The following is a 22,838-nucleotide window of genomic DNA, read 5'->3' as shown; positions in this document are numbered from 1 at the left end:
TAATAGGTATTCAGTAAAATCTCCTTGCCCATATTTCAAAATATTACATTTCATTTCTATATGTTTTAAATTGCTGTTCCTCATCAAAACGACAAGCTACAGTGAAGGAAGTTTACCTAAATTAATGTTTAAATACTCATTAACAATCCCTTTTAAAAATGTTCCAGTGCACTGGGTTGACATCCAAGAGAGAACTTATGGCTTTTGTTGTGTGAATGAGGTGGCTAAAATTTCTAATGGAATGGTCTGAACTGTAATATGTCAGATCTTCATGCATAAGGTATCTTTGCTTAGCATTGTGTACAAAGCAGGAAACAGTACCTCCCTCTTATCTGGTTCTATTTTGAAAGTAAGTATTCAATTCTCTTAGTTTTTCTCTTTTTTAAAGAAAGTGCTGTTGCTTAACATCAGAACTGCAGTTATGATTATGAATCTGAAATTAGCCCTGAAATCTTTCGAAAGGGCAAGAGTTAATGTAATATTCCCTAATGGCTTACAGGCTAAATTGTTAAGGCTTGCAAATATTGATATTTTCACTGCGTGGGGAACCTAGCACATAACCCAGGAATTTCACTGGGAATCCATTAAGAAGTAAATGCTGCAACTGTCAGTGTTGTTACACTACCTCCAACCACTATATGGCTCTCACCTCTGGAATCAAAGACCTACTGAAACATTCTGAAGAACAAAATCCTTCTAAATATAAAAATGGTGTGTTAGCACTTAACACTTTAAAGATGTCCCATGTTTGGGGTTTGTTTGTTTGTTTGTTTGTTTGCCAAGACATCTAACAAGAGTGCCAAAAAAGAGTGAATCTTTTTCAAGATGTATCAATCCACCAAAATCTTTTGCAAAGATCTGCAAACACTTACCAAAGGGTATAAACTTTTAGGTAATATCAGTAGGAACAGGATTACAATCAAGAGCCAAGAGGTAGGAAGACACATGCACTTGATGCCAACATTCTGAAATATCCTGAAAATTAGATCTCAAGAAACTTGCCAACATGTTTTATTGAGAATTTTACCTGGATCTGAAAACTTGTTAAAAGAGAAATGTTGGCAAGACTGACAGTCTTAAAAAGGCAGTTAACACAATTTTGAGATAGTTATTTTATCTAGAAAATTATTCCATTTTGTGTTTCCAAATTATTTTGTATAAATGAAATTCATGGGAACTTTTCTGCATATATTGTATTAAAAATATTATTTCATTTACTACATTTTTTATTTATGCTATGTATTTTAATATATCAGATGTTTGAAGAGTAAACAGTATTAGCTCCCAGACAGTACCATTGTTTTGGCAACTAAACACTGAGCAAGAGAAATATTACATTTTGGGTTTGTTTTTTTTTCTCTCCCCAAAATTCCACTCACTCATGTATTTTGAAAAAGATTAATTCAGGCTATGTAAAAGTTCATGACCTGGGTGCTTATTCTTTGTTCTGGGTGTTCTATCAGACAAATATAAGCAAGAGTTTTCCCACATACTGCAAAATCATGTTCAAAAAGAGTTTACAAAGGAATACTTTATGTTTGACCTTTTTTTTTAATAGAAACTCTTTTCTTTTCTTGTTTCAGTTCCAATCTGTGTACAGTCTCCATTTTCTGTACAGTTAAACGTTGTATTCTTTCACTGTTAGGATACAACTTTTGGAATAAGAAGACATGAAAAAAAGAAGCAGATTTTGTGACAGATAAATGACATTTTCAAATATAGTTTTAGAAAATATAATCCAATGTCTCGATCCTGATTTCAATTGACCATTCAGATTGTTAGGGGAAAACAGTGAAATGTTTACAGAATTTATAGGCTATATTTCAAAACTGATGTCTGTCATGAAATTGAGCACTTTTAGTATAAACTACAAGACTTTCCACTTAATTCAAAGAAAATAACTTTTACCCCCAACTTACCTTCCACACTGCAGGCATGTTACAAGAACATCAGTTATTACTGATTTTTCACGAACCCTTAAAAATCCTAAGTTGTCTTCTTAAATGTTACAAGAAAATAAATGCTGCCTCCAAGTCCTCTTAGATCTAATCAAATAGTAGAAGACTTGAAGATAGGTATATTGTTTTTTAAACACCAGTGTAGTTAAGTGCTACTGTTTTGTTGCAGCAAAACAATCACTATAAATGTTAAAAAAAAGAGCTGCAATTCTAAGTGGGGAGTTCCAGGGTACAAAAGAAAATTTTAATCAGAACTGTAGTTCTTAGCCTTTTAACACACAGCAATTTTGAAAAAGCACATCTCCTTAGGAAAAGTAAGGAAGTAACTGTTACCTCTTTCATTTGCCACAGCTGACAGCTCACAAGTCATGTAGAATCAAGATAATAATTTTGTGAAATGTTACCACTGTTTACAATCTATTTAGACAGCTTGTGTTTGGCTTTACTGCCTGAGAAAAAAAAAGTATCTTTGCATGTATGTATTAATATGAAAGCTAGACAATATTTAAACTATTTTCATCATATTGTTATATAGAAATTTAGAAAGGTAATTAGAAATCATATTAGCACTTGTTAGACAGAATTATGAGACTATCACCATAGATTTTATTTTTAACAGCCTAGAAAGAGCAACAGGAAGACAGGAATAGCATGCCTGCACCACTCAACATTCTGATTTAAGTGAATAATAGCCAATGTGTTTTAAATATAAAAATTTCCAGTCACTTGCTGGTTTATATTTTTCCCCTCTTTGATGCAGTTAAAATAAAGTTGACTGTCAATATTCAATAAAAACCTATAAGATTTACTCAGAAGTTCATTACTTCCAGTGTTGTGTGTCAGATATTATTTGAAGACTTGTTTAATTTTCTTAAAGTAGTAACAGTGGTAATCCTGCATTGTCTTGTTATGTTATGGGTCAGTGTTCTAGCATCTAGTAGGATATATCAATCAAACTGTTTTTTATCTTCTTGAAGTCAGCTGAGAATGAATGCATAGTGCTACCCTGACCCTCCCTCCTAATCAGTTTCTGCTTCCATATGCCACTCCTCCAGGGATTTTGAATGTGTATATGGAAAACCCGTCAATCTTAAACCCCCTAGACAGAAACACAAATCCTAGCAAAATGTTGACTTAGGATCACAAAGAGATGAACAATTAATGGAATGAAAATAACCTCAGAGAAGGAGAAATAATATTTCATTGTAGTTGGAGCATTATCATTTCAAAAGTTCAAGTGCACTTGTAATGATCAGATATTTAGGTTGCTTAGTTATATACCTAGTCTTAGACATGATTGTTGATTAAAGGTTGTACAAATATATATGTATAAACATGAATATCTATATCTTTACATATACATAATATGGTTACACAGCAAATATAACGCACTAGTACACTGCAGACTAAGTTCATATTAATTAGCTGAAAATATCACCAATATATTCTCAATTTCAGATTTAGCAATTATTGGGTTTTTGGTAGAAGTAGAATGAGTAGCCAATTTAGGAAGTTATTTTCAGGCCAAAATGTATGGGAGATTTCATTGCCTACTCAAACACAGACAATAATACCAAGCAAAATGAAAATTTTAATTCCAGAAATTAAGCTTTGCTTCCACCATAGTATCTACAAAGTCAAGACCAGTAGAGTTGTTCCAGACAGCTTGGTGAAGCATTAGCTGCTTTACCTTGTAACTGAAGCGAATGCTGGTTGTTTCAAGGACCTTTCTTGCTATTTTACAATCTAATGGGACTGACCCTTTCTTTAAAAAAACAACACTGAAATAATCTTCTGCAGGCTGAAGTGCTCACTGAGTTTTAGAGTTATGAGATGAGCTCAGACGACGTACAGAACCTCACTGCAGGCCACTTCTAGCATAGATTGTTAGTGTCTCCCAGTGGGACAATAAGATTCCAGCTTGCCTTAAATGATCTGTTCAAAAAATTATCAGTTGGTGTCCAAAAACCAATTCAGCCACTCTCAAATTCTAAAATTTATTTGCTAACAAAACAAAATGCACTCTGGTGGATTAGAGAGAGTTCTGGTAAAGCAACTCTGATTCCATTTAAAGTCTTCTGAAACTATTTAACCTGGTTTCCTGTCTGAGTGCAGCGTGACAGCTACACTAGTTCCTGCGGCTGACGGGGAACTCCTATCAGTGCAGAAAGCTTTTTCAAAGGTGGCTGTGTTTAGTTCTGCCAGCAGCCTTTCTGGCCTTCGCCCTGACCATGATGTTTTTCTGACTCACCTGTGGACCTAGGCTGGGGCAGATGGGATTGCACTTGTGTGGTTCCACTCTTTCCTCTCAGAGAAATCCCAGAGGATGGCATAGGGCAATTGCTCATCAGCCCCGGGGGCTCTCTCTCATGCGGGATTCCACAAGGTTTCATCCTGTCATCTCTCCTTTCAACATGTATATGAGGCCACTGAGGAGATAATGAAATAATTTGGGCTGTGGTGTCATCAGCACGCAGATGATACACAGTCCTACTCTCTTGTCAGACCAGGATGGTGCAGTCATTTTGTGCTTCCAGTACCTGGCTGAAATAGCGGTATGATGGCAGCTTAATCCAGGGAGATAGGTGCAATGTTGGACAAGTAAAGGGAAACATTCACAAGGTATTATCTACCCTTATTACTCAGTTCCACCTCTTGTGAAAGAGGCTTACAGTCTCAGATTTCTCCAGGTTCCTAAGTTTGGGTCTGGGTTTTCAAATTGGATCAGTGGTGATAAGTACTGTTTGTCACTTGTGTTTCAGTCAGTGGCAATAATTTCTACTGACGTGAAGCTTGCCACACCAGTCCAGGTCCTCTTCCAGAACATATTACTGCAGTACAGTGTCCCTGCACAATGGCTACAAATGACTGACGGGTGTTTAATAAGTGCTGATAGCAATTCATAGTACTTCAGCCACAAAATTGCCACTGAGCAAGTAAGTAACAGAATATATGCTACTGCCTATCTGATTTAGAATGATATCCAATGCAATATTTTAATGGTTCTCTATGTTGTGATCACAGCTGTGCAGGGTATTTCTTCGCCTTTCATCAGAGATGATCCTGATTGCACTGAAACCAGTCACCTGAGATCTTGCGCTCTCAGCCACTGGGTGTGAAAGTAAGTTCATTCATTTATTAAATCATTTTTGATCCTAGATCTAAATTCATTCCCTGTTCATCCAAGGAAGGTCTGCTTTGTTGATATTCAGGCATGGTGAAAGGAAGTGATGATGATATGTAATTAATCCTTTGGAGTATGAATCTATCTGGCTTAAAATACTGTATATAACACCATACATTTTAATTTGAAAATAAATAGTCCATCTTACGGAGACATTTTAGAAAATAAATACAAACTTTCTTACCTGACTTTAGCCGTATCTAAACAACTTTTTTAAAATTTTGCTGAGCTAAAGTCCACTGTACGTTATTCACTGTAAAACTGTATACTAGTTTTATAGTTCGGTGTGATAGTATAAATTTAATATAAAATTTGGCATGGCCTCAAATCATATTGAACAGAGAGAGACTATTAGTATTAATTTAATGCCAATGGTTTCTACTATTTTGGAAACACTAAACTACAGTCGTATTGCACCACATAATATCATAATGGTTACCATCCGTTTCTCTATAATTACATGGTTTCATCTGGCAGTCTAGGATATTTTCTCTATCTAAAAGGCAGCTGGAAGTGCTTATTGCTACTTTACTGGCTTATACAAAAGTCAAAGTAATCTAAATCAGATGAACTAATCTGTGTTTGCTACTGAATTTAGTTATAGTGTAGTTAAGTAATTAAAAATGCAAAGAGTAATATTTATATATTAAACCATATGTATACATGACATGATAAAGTCATATTTAAGGGAAGACAATGACAAATTATTAGAAAGACAGGATTGTTCTACAATCTGACATTTTTTTCCTTGAGAATGAAGAATGTGTGGGTTGGTCGTTTGTTTTCTTTTTTTTTTTTTCAGAGGACCCAATAATTATACAATGTGAATGTTTCTTCTTTCTACTGATGAGTGAAAGTGAACTATACTTGCTATAAAATAAATGACATGTGGGGAGTTACCAAATTTTTATACAATATAGAATATTCCATAATTCAGACCTGTAATTTAAGCCCTGATCTTTGTGCGAATACCTAAGGAAGTGATAGTGAGCCTCCTGAAATTATATTCCTATATATGTATTTCTGCAATGGTCAGTTTTACATACATTTTTAATCTTTCTGTTTCTTGTTTCTTGAATAATACATATTAAGATATTAAAAATATCTCAGAAGCAAGGTTCATTACCAAATAGATATTGGTTGAGTTGCAATCAAAAATCAAAATAGAGATCTTGGTTTTAATGTCTTACTGTTTGCAAATTATTTTTAAAATGTCAGTCAAATTGCTTTTTTCCACTTTTTCCATTTTTGTCTTTTCATACCTTTTTTTTTTTTCTTTCTGTGAAAGGTAGAGGTGTTTGTGGGTTGGCTTTTGGGTTTTGGGGGTTTTGTTTTGTTGGTTTTTGTAACAGTTTTTCCATTAGAAAATATCCTCTAATATGTACTTAGGTGGTTTCCAAGAGGGCATTTAATTATAGTTAATACCTCAACTTCAAGTAATCTGTACACTTACACACACACACAAATTACCCATACAAGTCTATACATCCACATACAGTGCTCAAGGGAGTACAGGTCCCCAATTTTCCAACTGCATATCTGCAGAATGCAATGTGCTAAAGTTGGAAAAACAGTTCCTTTTATGAGCTGTCACAGCTGCTGCTTCTTTCCCCAGTCAACATTAAAAATTCTGAGGTTACTCACATTACAAAATGTGACATGACAATACAGACTACATCACTGACTGTACATTGTATAAAAGTTACTTGGGATATAAATCCCAAAGCTTTTACTTTGATTTACCAAGAATGCCTACATTCCTTTGTTTATTGTAGCCTGAGGAACAGGCTTTTCAACTTTAAAATCATTTGAACTTGCCTCCCCCTGGAAAGGAAAAAAAAATCACTAGGTTGGGATTTACTTTGGGGTTGTTCCAAAACTATTATAAATTACTGTCCCAAATAGCAAAGGCTTTTGATATTCAAGTATTAAGAATGTTCTCTGAACTCAAGTAACACTGACATAACTGCATTTTTTGAAAAAGTAATGAAAAAGACCTCAATGAAAACTAATTTAGTAAAATTTGAAAGAAAAAACAAAAACAAAAAACCCATAAAATATTCTGGTAAAGTAAGAAGGAATCCTAAAAATCTTTTCATTTTTCATATGAAATTATTGTGGTAATTTTTTCACTGTTGTTAAGATAACGATTAAAACAAAGATGGAAATACTGGCTTTCTATATATCTTCCTCATAAAGAAATGTTCACAATATTTCAGTACTGATTAACTTCCTGTAAGACTATTCCATAAAGGACAAGTTACATGTCCGCACTTTGCTCACCTCCTTTCTACAAAGAAGCATTCTAAGACATAATGAATTAAATTTATCCTGGTGTAAACAGATTGTAGAAGGACCTTGACAAATAAACTCATGTTAGCATTTACACTAGCTTCATGTAAACAAATTCAGAACAGTTAAATTGTATTTGAGAGAAGCACAATCAGGATGTGGTGTCAACTGTATATGGTTACAGCACAACAGCTTTTGCAGTCTAGCAGCCCTTGGCCCCTCCTTGCCTCTTGGGAAAGGTGTGAGTCCACTGCATCAGTAAAATCAGATTTTGAGATAACTTGTCAAGCCAAAACCACCTTCTCCAAAGAAACCCTGACCAAGGCGCAAGGACAACCATTTGCAAGGGTGACAACAAGCAATGTTCTATACATTCTTGACGCTGACTTCAGCAATACTGTGAATTTCATCCTAAAATTTTCAGCAGTGCACATGTAGTTTTAACCACACAGCTGACATTTATGGTAATATCTAATCACTTTGTGAAGGTGGAATCAAAATGGAAGTAATCTCAGAAAAGATTTTTTTTTTTAAAAAAAAAAAGGTCAATAAATTCGTAAACTGAGAATCATCAGTATGTTATGTTAAATATTAATGGTCTTCAAGGTCAATGTTTTCCCTGGCCCTTATGATAATAATATGAGCTACACAAAATTAAATGCATGAAATGGACATAAACCTGTAACACATTGAAGCACATCATCACCAAAAAAAAAAAAAAGAACATAGTAATTGTTTTAAATGGCTTCTGTTTCTAACATTGCTTATTCACTACCCTCTGAGTGCCTGTTAAAATAAGGGAGCAGGTCATTCACCAGTAAAAGCAATTATAAAATGCAAATGACTGAGCATTTATTGTCAAGATTGGCTAGATAAAAAAGGTCTGCTTCATAACATGTTTCCAAGCAGATAACATAATTAGATGTTTGTATTATAAACAATATGAAATAATACAGGCATTTACCATTTTTAGAAAGGCTGCAATTAAAAAATAGGTGAGCATTGTGACATAAATTCTATTAAAAAGTAACAATATAATTTCCTTCTGAGAAATTAGAAGGCACCATCTTGTGGTTACTCTGCAGGAATGCAGTCAGGACAGCCTCTGACCTGCCATGTCCTGCTACCCCTTCCCGATGTGTCAAGTGGAATGTCAAAATTCTATAGACAAGGACAATGCTTTATCATTCCCAATACACCCACTGAAAAAAATCAGTGAGACTATATACTAGGTAGGACTAGAGGAGTTATTTAGCTCAAAATACAATTCAGGTTATTACACTACTCAAAAGTGTGTTTGAGGTAGACAGCAAATTCAGAATTATTGTCAATTATAGCAGAAAAAACACTTAATTTCTAATAAGTTTAAGATCAAATACTACCATAACCAAAAGTCTCTGCAGCTCGGTAAAAATGCATGAATTTTTGAGCCAGTAAGATCAGAAACTTCTATTCCTGCTATCCTTACATTATCAAAACATGGTTTGTGCATTTTGCAGAAGCTGTTTGAAATCTTTCTTAACAATTTATTTTGGGCAAGAGTCAACCAGTTAAGTTTGCGCCATCTTCCAAGACATAGTTAGTCTCCTATACAGGTCACAGTTCAGCATTCAGAATTTCTTGTTCAATAGAAACTGCAGTTGTAAGTAAAACACTGTTTTGTGTATCACACACGTGTATACTCGCAGCTACTGATGTCTACTTTGGGTCCAGACCTGCTAAATGCTAATTCATTGTACCTTGTGAGATAAACTATCCAGACTGATCTTTCTCAACTCAATTGTGTAGATAAGCAGTGAATTATTTACCATGGAAGGTTCAATTGTTTTTGTCTTCCTTGGGAAATGTATGTAAAATATAAACAAGTATCAGTTTAGTTATTGCTTTTATTGTTTTTATAATAAATTATAAATAAATATTCCAAAGAGGCTAATTTAACTAACGTTTAGGTTATGATTTGATTGTATGACTCCAGAAATACTTTGTCAATGTTATTGTTTCAGTATGCTTTCAGATTTAACCTAGTATTTTGTATTATAGGAAGTCTATGACAAGATGGCCCCTAGTGAAACAAACAGTTAAGGTACAATGACATGTGTCTTGTTTCACACTTTTTGAAGTACTTAACAGTTCAAAATTAATAAAATGTACGCCTGCTGTTTTTTCACAAGCAGATGTAGTTCTGACCTGCTGATGGCTCAATGAGTTTTGAATGGCTATAAATGAATCCATATATTGTTCTTTTCACATCCATCAGATCTGGATCATCTTGAAAATCCTTAGTAAATTAGGACAGTAAATTTTCAAACAAACTAGTCATAGTGACTAGTGACTGCTAACTGTGATAACATTCAGGCTTATCTTTGCTTTTGAAAGGTGTCAATAAAACAGGAATTTCTCTGTGTCTAGTAAGTGTTGCGATAGCATGCATTCATCTGTTTCTCAGAAAGGCTACAGATAGTGTCATACATTTCCTTTGGATTTTTGAGCACATGAGGAGTATGGATGTTCTGGATCACTTTGGTTACAAGCTGCAACAGTTTTTTAGCAAATAACACAATTTTGTCTACTGCTTTTCTGAGCTCAATTCCTTTCAAGATTTCACTCCTCTGGGTTTACAGCAGCCAATGTCTCTGTTTATGTGCACTCCAGGAGGGAGGGTGACATTGAAAATGCTAAGAAAATACATCTAGATTATACACTTCAAATCTGCATTGCCTCCCCACTGGAAGTGCAACTGTATATTTTGTATACATCAAAAAACAGACATACATGTTGATATGTCCATTTATATTTCAGGATGCTCCATAGATTCGGCAGTGAAGTTATCTGATTTCTTTTGTTTCCTTGGATGTTAATATGACCTTTGATTTTCTCTGTCTCCAAATGCTGACAAGCATTATACAAATGCCAGAATGATACTCTGATTCTAAAGGCACGAAACTATAAACGTTACCAAAATTGGGTGCCTCCTCTCTCCCTGTAGGATAGCCAAGGCAGCGTTACTTGCATGGTTTACTCATCCCAGCAGAGGAGATGTAGAGACTGGAGACAGATGACAGTACTGCTTATCTCCCCTTCGGCTGCTGCTACTCCCTCTCCTAGGCAAAGGGGATCTGCTACATTTGGCAGGGATGACAGACGACATTCACTGAAGGTCTGTGGGTGGGTGCTGGGAAAAGAGTGTGAGGGTGGATTCTAGGGTAGGCCATGTGTAGGGATGCTGACATCATTTTTCTGTTAATTTCATTCTGTAAGTAAAGTTCTACTGAAATTTTACTGGTCTCCTGACATCAGGGTTATGTGGGTATTCTTGGCAGGGGAGAGAAGAGAAGAGATTGGCGACAAGGAGGAAAGAGAGGAGACAGACCCAACTCTTTCAGGTGCTTCAGATTCAGTCCTGACTTTTTAAAGTATCTCAATACTTGATGATACGATAAGACCTTTCTAGTACAAGTACTGTTAAAAGGTCAGATACCTCCAGTCATTGTTATCTTTACCCATCATTAACAAACAAAAATTAAAAAAGAAGCAAATAAAACAAACAAACAAACAAGCAAGCAAAACCATAGGGCTTAGAGAAACAAATCCTTAATTTAAAAGTTTCTGTTTGCTTTCTCACACACCTTCCAACATGCTGTTATTGTCACGAAAGATATGCGTTCACACCCTGCAAAATACTGAACTCATGTTACAAGATTATTATCAAAACAATCCTATTCTTCTAAGTGAGTGCTTGTTAAAAATCCAGAAAAGCTAAACCAAATTATACTGATGTCCATATGAAATCCATATCCACCTTAGGAACGGATAAAAATTATTGAGACTTAAACGGATTACTTAAGTAACTGGTATGTTTTCCCTCACAAATTCATTTCAGACACATAACATTCCAATAGTATGTTAACAGAAAGGAATTAGCCTCTAGCATCATACAGAGGAGGATCTAACTGGTCCTTTAACAATTTAATAAAATGTACCCATGTTCAAAATATGTTTAGAACCTTGTATCCACACACTGCCTTTGTGTGTATTAGAAAAAAACTTCTTTAACAATATATTTTAACAGGACACTTGCATACCAAAAGGTTGACTCAAAAGTGAAAACAAATTGTAAATTTTCTGAGTAATAATTCAAGTTACAAAAATTCACCTGTAGCATCTGGAAAAATGCCAATATAAATATAGCTGTTGGATTTACTACTGATTTTATTCAATTAATTTTCTAAGTAGAAATATAGAAATTGCCATAGGTCACGAGCTCCTCAAAAGAAGAAGAAAAAAAGAAAAAGACCTGGTAAAATCCAACAGTTTCAATTTTTAAAATTCAGAATTTGTCATAGCAATAAAATATATAGGTTGAATTTAGGTTTAAACATGGGCACATATATAGAGAATGATTTATTCATTTATTTATTTATTACGCAAAAATGATAATTCCAACTAGGAATGTCACAAAATATTATCTTGTTGGCATAATTACAGTGGTTGTATAAATTGCAAGTACCGAACAAATTAACACTAGAATTTTCAAAACTAAGCCAGTTTGAAATTACATGACATCATATCAGTAGTAAACCCACCAAAAAAAAATCATGCTGATGTAATCTTTTCCAGATGCTACCAGGACAACTTTGCAAGTATAAATGTTTGTAAAGAACATTTCTATAGTGACATATTTAGATTTTGACTTTAAGCTACAGACAGTTTGTCTTTTGAAAATCAGAATTATCTGTAGAAGATTAATTTGTTTCCCATTACAGTTTCGGATTTCTTCTTCATCCATAAATTAACTGCAGTGAACTTCCAGGAGTAAAAAGCTGTCTTTTTTCAGGCTTGAATAAGAGGAGAAATAGTCACTTGTCCTGAAATCTGGCTACAATTAAACACATTGAAGACAAATTAAAAGCTGTAAATGTAAAACTTTGGGTACTTTGCTGTGATCCGTTGTTATACAAGTACTATACAATAAACAATCAGTAAGCATCACCTACATTTCACTACCAAATCATTCAAGTACTATCTAAATGGACCATAAATATAAAATAAAATAGGAAAATACAGTATTTACCTTTTCCAACTGGGCATTTTTTTTTGATTTGTACAAAAACTCCCCCACTGCCACAAAGACAGAAAGCACCAATCCTGCTGCCAGCACGATGAAGATTCCTCCAATATTTTGAACTCCCAAAGCACTGGCCTCTTTACTTTCCTCCTCTGGGCAGCCATTGCCTCTCCACCATTTCTCTTTCATCATGTGGAGCTTGCCCTCCTCTTGCAGCTGAAGAATTGCTATAGTGATCTTGTCTCTGTATGGAGAACCTAAAGAGACCACAGGGGACATATATTGCATGGGGTATATTTTAAGGAAAGTTAGTTATTACTGATAACAATAAAATGTAAAGTAATGTCACGGGAAAAACTGTATCCTCTACAGAATCACAGATTCACAGATTGGTAGGGGTTGGAAGGGACCTCTGGACATCATCTAGTCCAACCCCTCTGCTAAAGCAGGGTCACCTACTGCAGGTTGCACAGGATGGCGTCCAGGCAGGTTTTGAATATCTCCAGAGAAGGAGACTCCACAACATCTCTGGGCAACCTGCTCCAGTGCTCGGTCACCCTCATAACATGTTACAACCAAAACATTTATCAAAAAGACATTTACTTCTTACCACAGTCACACTGGTCACATAAATACACACCCACAGTTGCACACGCTTATCAATATATATGCACAAAACTTGATCCAGCTGGTATTGCCTGTAAGCCAGGCAACTTGATGCAACAAGTCCTATCAAACTTAGTCCCATGGTCTCATACATCTTCATGCCCAACTATTATATCCAGTCAACTAGTATTCATCTTTTCAATTTCCATCAGGCTTTTAATTATGCTGCAGTAGATTTAGTCTAATACGTATAAATCTACAGACTGTTGCTTCCTAGCTTGTTACCCTAAAGCTAATCCAAGATCTGATATGTAACGAATACTTTATACTATTACTTCACTAAAAGAAGAAACAACATTTTATGCTTCAGGACAAGCCACAGAAGTCTCTATCTGATAGAGTGTAAGGGACTTAAGATACCTTCCAAGCACTTACTTATTTATTAACAATACCAGGTAACAATGCATTCAGAAAGATAAGGGTAAGTGTGTTTGGATAACAGGGATGGAAATTTTCATATTTTAATGTATTTATTTCTTTCTCATAACTCAGTATTTTAAAATGGCATGATAATTTTGCAGATTTTGAACATTTCAATATTTCAAGGGGCAGTTCAAAGACTAGTGTTGTATCTTTGTATGTCATCTGCTCTCTTTTTCTTTATATAATGCATAAGGACTTTTCAATTAGTATTTTAAAATCTACATTAATTAATGAATAATGCCAATGGAGAAAGCTTTTCTTTTCTGAATGTTAGAGAGTAAATCATATCAGCTAGAAGCGCTTTCTATGTTAAGATTTGTGCAGTGTTTAAGGAGAGAACAAAGTCATTTTTCTTCTCCTCCTTCGAAAACAGGAACAAAAGAGTCTTCATTAAAGTTGTTAAGAAATCCCATAAAAAAAGAAAAAGAAAAAAAAGAGTAGATGAAAAGTCATGGCATCCCCTCTTTCATGTGATATGAATGTAATTCTACAAAGAATCCCTCCTCTTTTTCTTTCTGTCATAATAATGCTACTTCCTAGCTATAATTTTTACAATGTTTCCTTTGGATGAGTAATAAAATGCATTTTCATTAACTTGATACCTTAAAAAAATCCTCAGCATCCTTTAGAGACATGCTGCCTATTTGACTATTTTGTGTACTATGATCCACTGTGAAGGGGCTGAAAGATTGCATGGATAGGATATTTTATACGCTTCACGCTCTTTTTTCTTTTGGAATTTCTTTCAATTTATTCTTTATTTCTTCAATTTCTTCTTACATATCTAGAACTTATCATGAGAATAAAGCTAATAGCAAAGGGTGGCTGTGCCAGCATGGAAGTAAAACACAGAAAGGACCATTAATGACAATACACTGAGTTTTTCCTTTATTCCAGAATAAAATGTGGAAAAAGCTGGCCTCAAAGTATTTACATTGCTAGAACTTGTGCTTTTATCATCTATGCTTAGAAAAGAATGATGCTATACTAGCAGCTAAACTGTTTTCACAGGACTACCGGAGAAGCAGAAAGGAAGGAAAACAAAATCTTTTCTATGAAAACAAACACTTTTCTACTCTCTTGTGCATGCAGGGGCCTAAGTTACACCGTTTCAGAGCATCCTGATTATGCTGAAACTCTGCCAAACCCTGTAGTTGACACATTTCTTCAGTCAGATGGAAGAAGGAAAATTATTAGTCCAGTAGAGCCTGGGGAAGTGTAAGTGCATACTATAATATTTTGGGGATATTTTCAGTGTTACAGTGCCTATAAATATTTAACAACAACAACTTAAATAACATTAGATTCTGAGAAATAACTTTGGACCCGGTTTAAGCCATCTTCTGATCTGACAGGCTGCTTTCTAATTAAACTGATTTCCACACTTTCTGTTGGTCTAAATATAGGCAATACCAACTATTCATCATGTATTATTTATATATTCTAGGGACCAGATTTGTACACATATAGTTCTAACCATATGAAGGACTTACTTAAAAAATGAATTAACTGCAGAATTCATGAATAGAAACCATAAAGCACAGGCTATCTACAACTAGTTAAGTTTACGAGGATTGCACTAGAAGCATGCAGTTAATAGTGATTCAGTTCAACAGTATCACTTGGTGATTTGCAAAATTTAGCACAAATAGTTGTGGAGTCGACAGATTACAGGCCCTTTGGTGTTTCAGCTCCAATATTTGCATTTGTTATACCTTATTAGCTTGTCTTAAAAATGGTAATCTCACAAATAAGGATCAATGACCAGCATTGCATACTGCTCCTGTTAAACATTTAAAATTTTATACACATGAAAAAAGCTAGCATTCAATGCTGTAGTTCTATTCTATTTCTGAATGACTTAGAATGATTGAAATTCATTGATTCACATTTTGCAACAAACAATGAGTACACTTAATAATCTGATATTTGAAAAAAGTCATTTTTAATGCTGTTTATACTGATTCAAGTAGTTATTAAGAGAACAAAAGAAGCATAGCAGCGATATTATTTCCTAGGATTTTATTTGCTCCTAGATTTTTTTCTGATACAAGCTGGATTGCTAGTCCCAGCAATCGAAAATACACCCAGAAGCACCTGAAGTGGCTAAAAAGTATCATCATCTGATCTATGGATGATAAAGGTAGCATAAAAGAGAAGAGAAAATAGAGAATATGGACAAGGCATCCAGATTACATTCCATATGTTAAAACTCTTTTCCCTGTGGCAATGACAAATTTCAGCAAGTAAATGTAAAAGATTTTTTACATTTACTGATAATTTTCACTATCACTCTTATGATGTGACTGAAAAATAAATCAAGCCTTTCCATGAGGTGTTGCAAGAACCATTTCCTGGTTTTTTACATTTTTTAAAATCAGAAGTATTTCATTTAAGAGAATTTCCTGTTCAAGAAAAAAAAATAAAATAAAAACAGAAACTTTAAGACTTCCAGACAATGTATATGAATGCATTTGCAAAATACAGTATGAATAATACCAAAGTAATAAAGCAGGAAAAAAAAAAAAAGAGAATAAAATTCTGCCATGTGAAGAAATGTGAACTTCACATCTCAACCTTCAATAAAAAGACAAGCAGTTGAAAAAAATATTACAAGTCTTTGCATAGGGTGAAGACTAGGATGGGACAGCCACAGTAATATTTAAAACTCCATCTCAAAATCAGGGAAAAAAATGAGTATGTAATCTTCCACTGAGTGCAGAGAAAGGGAGAGATCCAGTGCAGAAATATCTGGCTTTTTCTTACCTCTCTTTTCCTGGTTCCTACTGCTTTCATTTCTTTATCAACTGATGAGCTATTCCCATGACAAACTGGGACTGGAGGGCCACCAGAACATAATCTATACGTTATCTGCCGATCCCACTCTAGCTGCTGTTTGCAGGAATGAGAATTTCTGCCAGAAGAATTTTAAGACTTTCTGTTATAGATTATAGATTATAGAGACCTTAGTGCCTTCCTATGATCAACAAATGCCATGAGGGATGCAATAATTTCTATTTGTAGTTACCTGCTTATGAAAATTTTAAATTAAAATGAAAACTCTATTGTCTGAAGCATCTGTACAAAACTAAGACAATAAAGTCTCAGAAATACTGCAGAAGTTATACACAGATAAGTTTTCTGCCCTGAAGTCTCTGTATATAAAGATTTATGCACATAATTATATTTTAGTCATAAAATATGAACACACAAGCTTTATATATTGAGACTTCACGGCATACAGATAAGAATGTTGAAATTCTGCTGATCTGGCTGGTGTTTAAAAGGCTTCCTACTAAATTATAATTTAGTAAAATTTCCCACCTGGTTACTCTTAGTCTGTTTTACTCATTCCATCAAATACAAAAGGAGTCGGATTATATTGGGACCTGTAGAACTGAATTTGGCCCTAAGTAATAAAAGGAACAGCAGCATTGTTCTAACTCCTTCATTAAGTAAATATTGAACCAGGAACTTTTTTGTTTCATCATTTACGGTGCATTTTACCAAAAGAAATCACTATGAATAGTCTGGCATTTTGAAAGTTGGTGCCCATGGGACATAGTTACTTGTTACTTTTGATATTCTACACAGAAAAATCCATTCTGAACACTCCTACACCACTGATAGCATCTTTTGTTCCTGTCACTTTTTTCTTTTGTTATTAAAAACCCCACGACTATTCTACTTATCTTGCAACATTATTTCATACTCTGTGTACTTGGCCTAAGCAAAAGAGAAAGGTAGTTAGAAATACACCATCATATTCAGAACCTAGGTACAAAATTAAGATCATCAGGAACTTCTAGTACTGAAGTATTTATTGGAAGAAGAAAGCCACATGTAACAGGAAAGATATTCCTTTAATATCTAGGTGTTGAAGCTGTATCTAACTACATTGAATAAAGCAATCAAATAAAGTTCTGGCTGTAGCAGTTGAAAAGAAGAAGCACCAAACATAGCACGGAGATGTTTTGGGTTTTATTGTTTTGAGGGGTTTTTTTTCAGCATGAGCCCATTCCCATTGTGGTTATGCCAGACTGAACAATTTATCCAAAAGCTAGCTTGGGTACAGATACATAAGCTGCAGTCATGGTCTCACTCCGGGGTGGGCATACCTGAAATTTCCATAAGAATTCTGGCTAACACCGTTTACACTACTGGAGATGGGTGGAATCATTTAAGTCTTGGGCTATCGACATCTCTCTGTACTTATCCCATGGCTTAGCCCCATCAAGAATCACGGACTAAATATTCTGCCACCAAACTGACTGCAAGCTTAGTTAAATCATATTTGAAAGTTTTGTTTATTATATTGTTCTGTTATCTCTGTCCATCAGGTACTATGATGAAGGTTTTCTTTTGTTTTTACAAGACACAATTTAGCCCAGGCCTTTGGAACAGACATTCCTCGCTAGGGGATAACTGGTGATACAGTATGTGGAGTTCAGTTTCTAAGTGTCATGCATACTGGAGTCATAGGCATGACAGAAATAAGGTGGAAGGGATTTCATTTACACGTAATTGTGGAGTAGATGTTTAGACTATGAGGAACCATAGAAAAACTACTTCCTAAAGCCTCATGCATCACAAGGCCTGAAACATCTTCCAGGTATCTGTAGCGTAGTCCGCACTTAATAATAAAGACTGACAGCCGCAGTTATTAACATGCCATGGGAAAGGAATAGGCAGCTCAGGGGCACTGGGTGTAGGAGAAGTACTTACTTTAGCTCCACAGAAATATTTTTCTTTTAAAAGTCACAGCCAGCTCTTCTCCTTAACTCCGTTAAACCTCTCTAATTGGGATGGGAGGGAAGCGACAGAGAGAAGGGTCAACATAGCTTGGTTCGTTCTTCCTATCTGTAGATTCAAAGGTCTCCAAGCAACAAATGAAGAAAGAATAGGGATTCTGTCAGTTCCCAGTCCCTGGCTCCACTTTCAAAATCAGCTCATTTTCACATAAGAAAAGATCACCGAGGACTCTTTCCAGGTCACAATGTAATGCCATTGTCGTATCTGGGAATTTGGTGGATTAAAATTCTTTGGCAATCACAGGAAGCAAGCAACACCCCACAGTGAAAAGAGCAATAAATCAAAAGAAAAAGCAACAGTTCCTGCAAACTCGATACAGAAACAGATCCTCCTTTATCCCAAAATCTGGACTTCAGTTTAACTCTAAGTAAATGAGCAAGGCTCACCAAGTTTTGTGGGGTTTTTTTTGGTTTTTTGGTTTTTTTTTTTTAGAAAAACCCCAAACCCACACAACAAACAACAAACCACCAAACCAAACAAACCACACATAAAAAAAGCCCCAAACTAGTGATGAAAAGATGTTCTCAGTAGCAAAATTAGCCATTTCCATAAGACGGAGCAATTGGCCAGGTATTTTTAGGAGTTTATAGACCAAACCTGAGATAATTGTATTACACCAGGAGATAGATGTCAATTCTAAATGTACCTTTGATAACAGGCTTTCTTTGTGATGTTAAATGAAAAACCTTTTCCTGTTTCTTAGCTCTGTGCCTCACAGCGATTTTGTTGTTTTATATTTATGAAATGATCAGACATTACAGCATTCTCACCTCTAAGGTACATATGAATTAACAGCAAAGCACCCTAGAGACACAGAGTTTCAACACACTTCCCAAGTATACTGAAAGCAACTGCTATATTAATAAACTTTAAGTGAACATAGAACTTTTTAATGTAGAAGGGTGTGAAAATCTTGGTTTTACCACACCAAGAGACAAGTAACATTTATATACATTTCCTAGTTATTTACGATTAATGTATTAACATATGAGATAGATTTAAATATTGATAAAAATATACCTCTTGCTCCTCTACCACCTGTCCTTCTACTTCCTATGGACTTTTAGCACATGGACTTTTAGACTTCTGGGCATGAAGAAGCATTTTTCGAAGTTCTTTAAATACTCCATATGTTGTGAACAATATTGGGAATAAATAATAAAATTAAAGGTCTAATAGAAGAAATACTTCGAATTTAATGTAGCTGTGTTGCATATATATTAAATTTCCCATTCTTGTCTCTCTGCTTAAATACATAACTTCAATTTTTACTGGTGTTTTCCAAAGGATGTATCAGGATAAAATATTTATCAGGATGGGTTAATGTTTCTGATAAAATAAAATCAGTGTTTCATGATTCTGATTGTTAACCTCAACACTTCATGCCACATTAAGATTACCATATTATAATATTACATATATTGTAAACATTAAATATTCATTAATTTGCAGTTACTGCAATGGAAAATCCTCAGTAGATTTTACAGCAGTCTAAGCTACCCCATATCTAATTAAAACTGCAAACATTCAAAACAAAATCCAAACCAAAGCTGTTCATTATTCCTTTATATACACATATATATACACCTTTGAGTTACATGTATGGCTTGGAAAAGCCAAGTTGCTGGTAAGAGGCAGGAAACATTTTAAATCAGTATTTAATGCCAAATGTAATCAGAACTCTTTCACAAGTGGTGTGTTCTCTAATTGTTTTCACTTCTTCCCAGGCATAAACATTCCCAACTAATTTCTGGTTGTTTCTTTACAGAATCATCACTAAAAAGTTCACGTAGGTTTATAAAGCTGAAATGTAACCAACAGGGATCATGTAGCTGAGATTTATTTCACATTAAATTTCTCATAATTTTCTAACTATAAGTATGCAACATAATTGATATCAAAATTAGATTAATACATGGGAAATTTAGGATTACTATAGCCATTCATAAATTCTTGTGTTCATAAGTACTTACGATTTTAGGACTGGACATCCTTGAATATATTAATTTGTAACTAGCTTAAAATATATCTATCCTCCACAGTGAGTAAATTACAAAAAAAAAAAAAAAATTGGATGTATAATGGTTGCCTGTAATTAATATTTTAAAGAAGATATGATGATAACAGGTTTAATAGTTAATATACACCATTTTTCTCTCTCTTTCTGTAGTACCACGATAACCTGAAAAAAATGAAGGCTTTTTTTTCACCAATTAAAATACTCAGATTGTTATTACATTATTGTATTAGACATGCATACCCTATTTTTTTTTTCTTTTTTTCTTTTTTCTTTTTTTTTAATACAGTTTACTTTTCTCAGCCCTCCTCAAACTATCATTGTAAACAACTCTAAAGCATGGCTCTTAGACAGATTAAATATTGAATTCAAACAAATGAAAGCTAGTAACTTTTTCCATAGACTCTGTATGCATTGTAACATCACAGACAGTTTGGAAAGATCATAATCATAATACACTATTATCTCCCTACCCCGGTTGAACTGTGCACCTGCAGAACAGAAAGATACCTTTGTTGAAACTTGTACAGAGAAAATCAGTTATATTATTTTTACCACAGCTAAAAGCATTTCATATTTATACAGTCTGGTTTTTTTTCAAATGTCCTTGCAATCCTGTATCACTCACATAGGAAGGGTTTGCAAATCCAGCTTCTTTTGTGGGAAATATTTGTCTAACACTAGCTGAATTAAGGAGGTGTAATGAAATGCTACATGCAGTTCTGCTATATGTGAAGATTTCAGGCAGGCAGACAGTCTTTCTTGTTGAAAGACAAGGAAAGCGTAAGGTCATAACAAAAGTGTCCAGGCCTCAAAACCTAGTTCATGCTTTTGCATGAACCCCCAACCCCCTGCCAAGCTTTAAAGGAAATTCTCAAAATAACGGATCTCAGTGTTTTCCATTATCTGTTTCATCATGGGTGAGGTACGAAGTAGCCCTGGGCACATCTAACTGCAATGTCATCTTTACTCTGGGCAATCTTCATTTAAGTTACATAGTAAAAATAAAAAATTTAGACATTTGGAGCTGTCAGAATTCCTACAATGTCTCACATTGCATTTGTAGGTGATGATAAGTTTCAGCTGCCACTGTTGTATTAAGTGATGTTCCATACATTTCTAATTACTCTGATAAGAGAAGCTGACTATTGGATGTTTTCCATGCAGATTTCTGTTCACCAATTTGATTTACAAGGTTAAAGTGATTATAGAGACAATGCAGTCAGTTCTTGGTTGAACTTTGGGAAAAGAAAGCATGAGCTAACTGTGTGCATCATATATACAGTGAGAATAAGAAGTCTTAACTATTCAAAGAGTGCTTAAAAATACTGGCTTTCAGTGTTTCACTCACTGTGCTATTTGTCTATGCAGCACCATGACAGATTCAAAGCCATGGTGCTAGTCTTTTCATTTATCCTAACCAACTTAGAGAATTATGTCCTCAATGGTGGGGCTGGATGAGATAGCAGGTATTCAGATTTATGAAGAGCTTTCAGAATTTTAAATTTCTTTTCCATTGCAAGTAAATCATTGGGGTGCAGAAAATCAAAATAGTTAGGCTCAAACCAAAAGACAGCCAATAGCTTCTATGTACACCTTTTGAATGCAAATTCAAGTCCCTGTTCAAAGAGATTCTGTAGTTAAAAAGTCTGAAATATTTTCATCACAAAAGTGTTGCATTTCAGTACTATGAAAGGCAGAACTTTGGAAGTGTCCTCCAGAGATGGTCTAGTCCACCCCACCTGTTCAAGCTACAGCATGTTACTCAGGGTACGTTGTCCAGTTGAGTTCTGGATATCTCCAAGGATGGAGACTCCACAGCATCTTTGGACAACCTGTTGTAGTGTTTGATCAACCTTACTGTAAAGAAGTATTTGTGTGGATGTGTCTACGTGGGTTTTTTCCTCTCGCATTTAAATGGAATTTATTTATTTCAGTTTGTGCTGTATGTCTCCTGTCTAGTTGCTGGGTGCCAGTGAAAAAAGTCAGACACTCTCTTCATTATTTTCCCTCATCAGGTACTTATACACATTGATCAGATCCTCACTGAGCGGCCCTCTCTTCTTCAGGCTGAACAGTCCCAGCTCCGTGACCTTCAGAAAGGCTGTGGTCAGTTTGTTTTCAGTTATTACCTGTCCCTCAGAAGACCCTTAAAGCATTGCAGTTAAACTGCAGGACGTTGGGTGGAGGGTTATACTTATTCAGTGAGCCTGGGTTGCTGGGAAATGAGATCCCACATCTAATAGGCAGTGGAAAAGGAATACCTAGACAGGAAATGCAAGACAGACAAAATAAATAGCTGATGCTGCATCTTTTTTCAAATCAAGGATGCCTAAAGCCATGCAAACAGCATGTGTTCGGATGCAACACACTAGTTAGTTTGTTTCTAATTAGGGGCAACATACCAGGACACAGATATTT

At 34.9% G+C, this 22,838-nt stretch overlaps 1 protein-coding gene across 1 annotated transcript in view; it reads right to left on the bottom strand.

The window, feature by feature from the left end:
• Nucleotides 1-22,838, bottom strand: part of GRIK2 (glutamate ionotropic receptor kainate type subunit 2) — a 431,194-nt gene that overhangs the window by 4,231 nt on the left and 404,125 nt on the right. Inside the window, exon 16 of the mRNA XM_054822179.1 lies at nt 12,506-12,756. Coding sequence (XP_054678154.1) covers nt 12,506-12,756 — 251 coding nt within the window. The remainder of the gene's footprint in view (nt 1-12,505; nt 12,757-22,838) is intronic.

This window comes from Grus americana, chromosome 3 (genome assembly GCF_028858705.1).
Source record: "Grus americana isolate bGruAme1 chromosome 3, bGruAme1.mat, whole genome shotgun sequence".
Lineage (NCBI taxonomy): Eukaryota > Metazoa > Chordata > Aves > Gruiformes > Gruidae > Grus > Grus americana.
The sequence above is the reverse complement of the archived record's forward strand: the minus strand, read 5'-3'. Positions and strand labels throughout refer to the sequence as shown.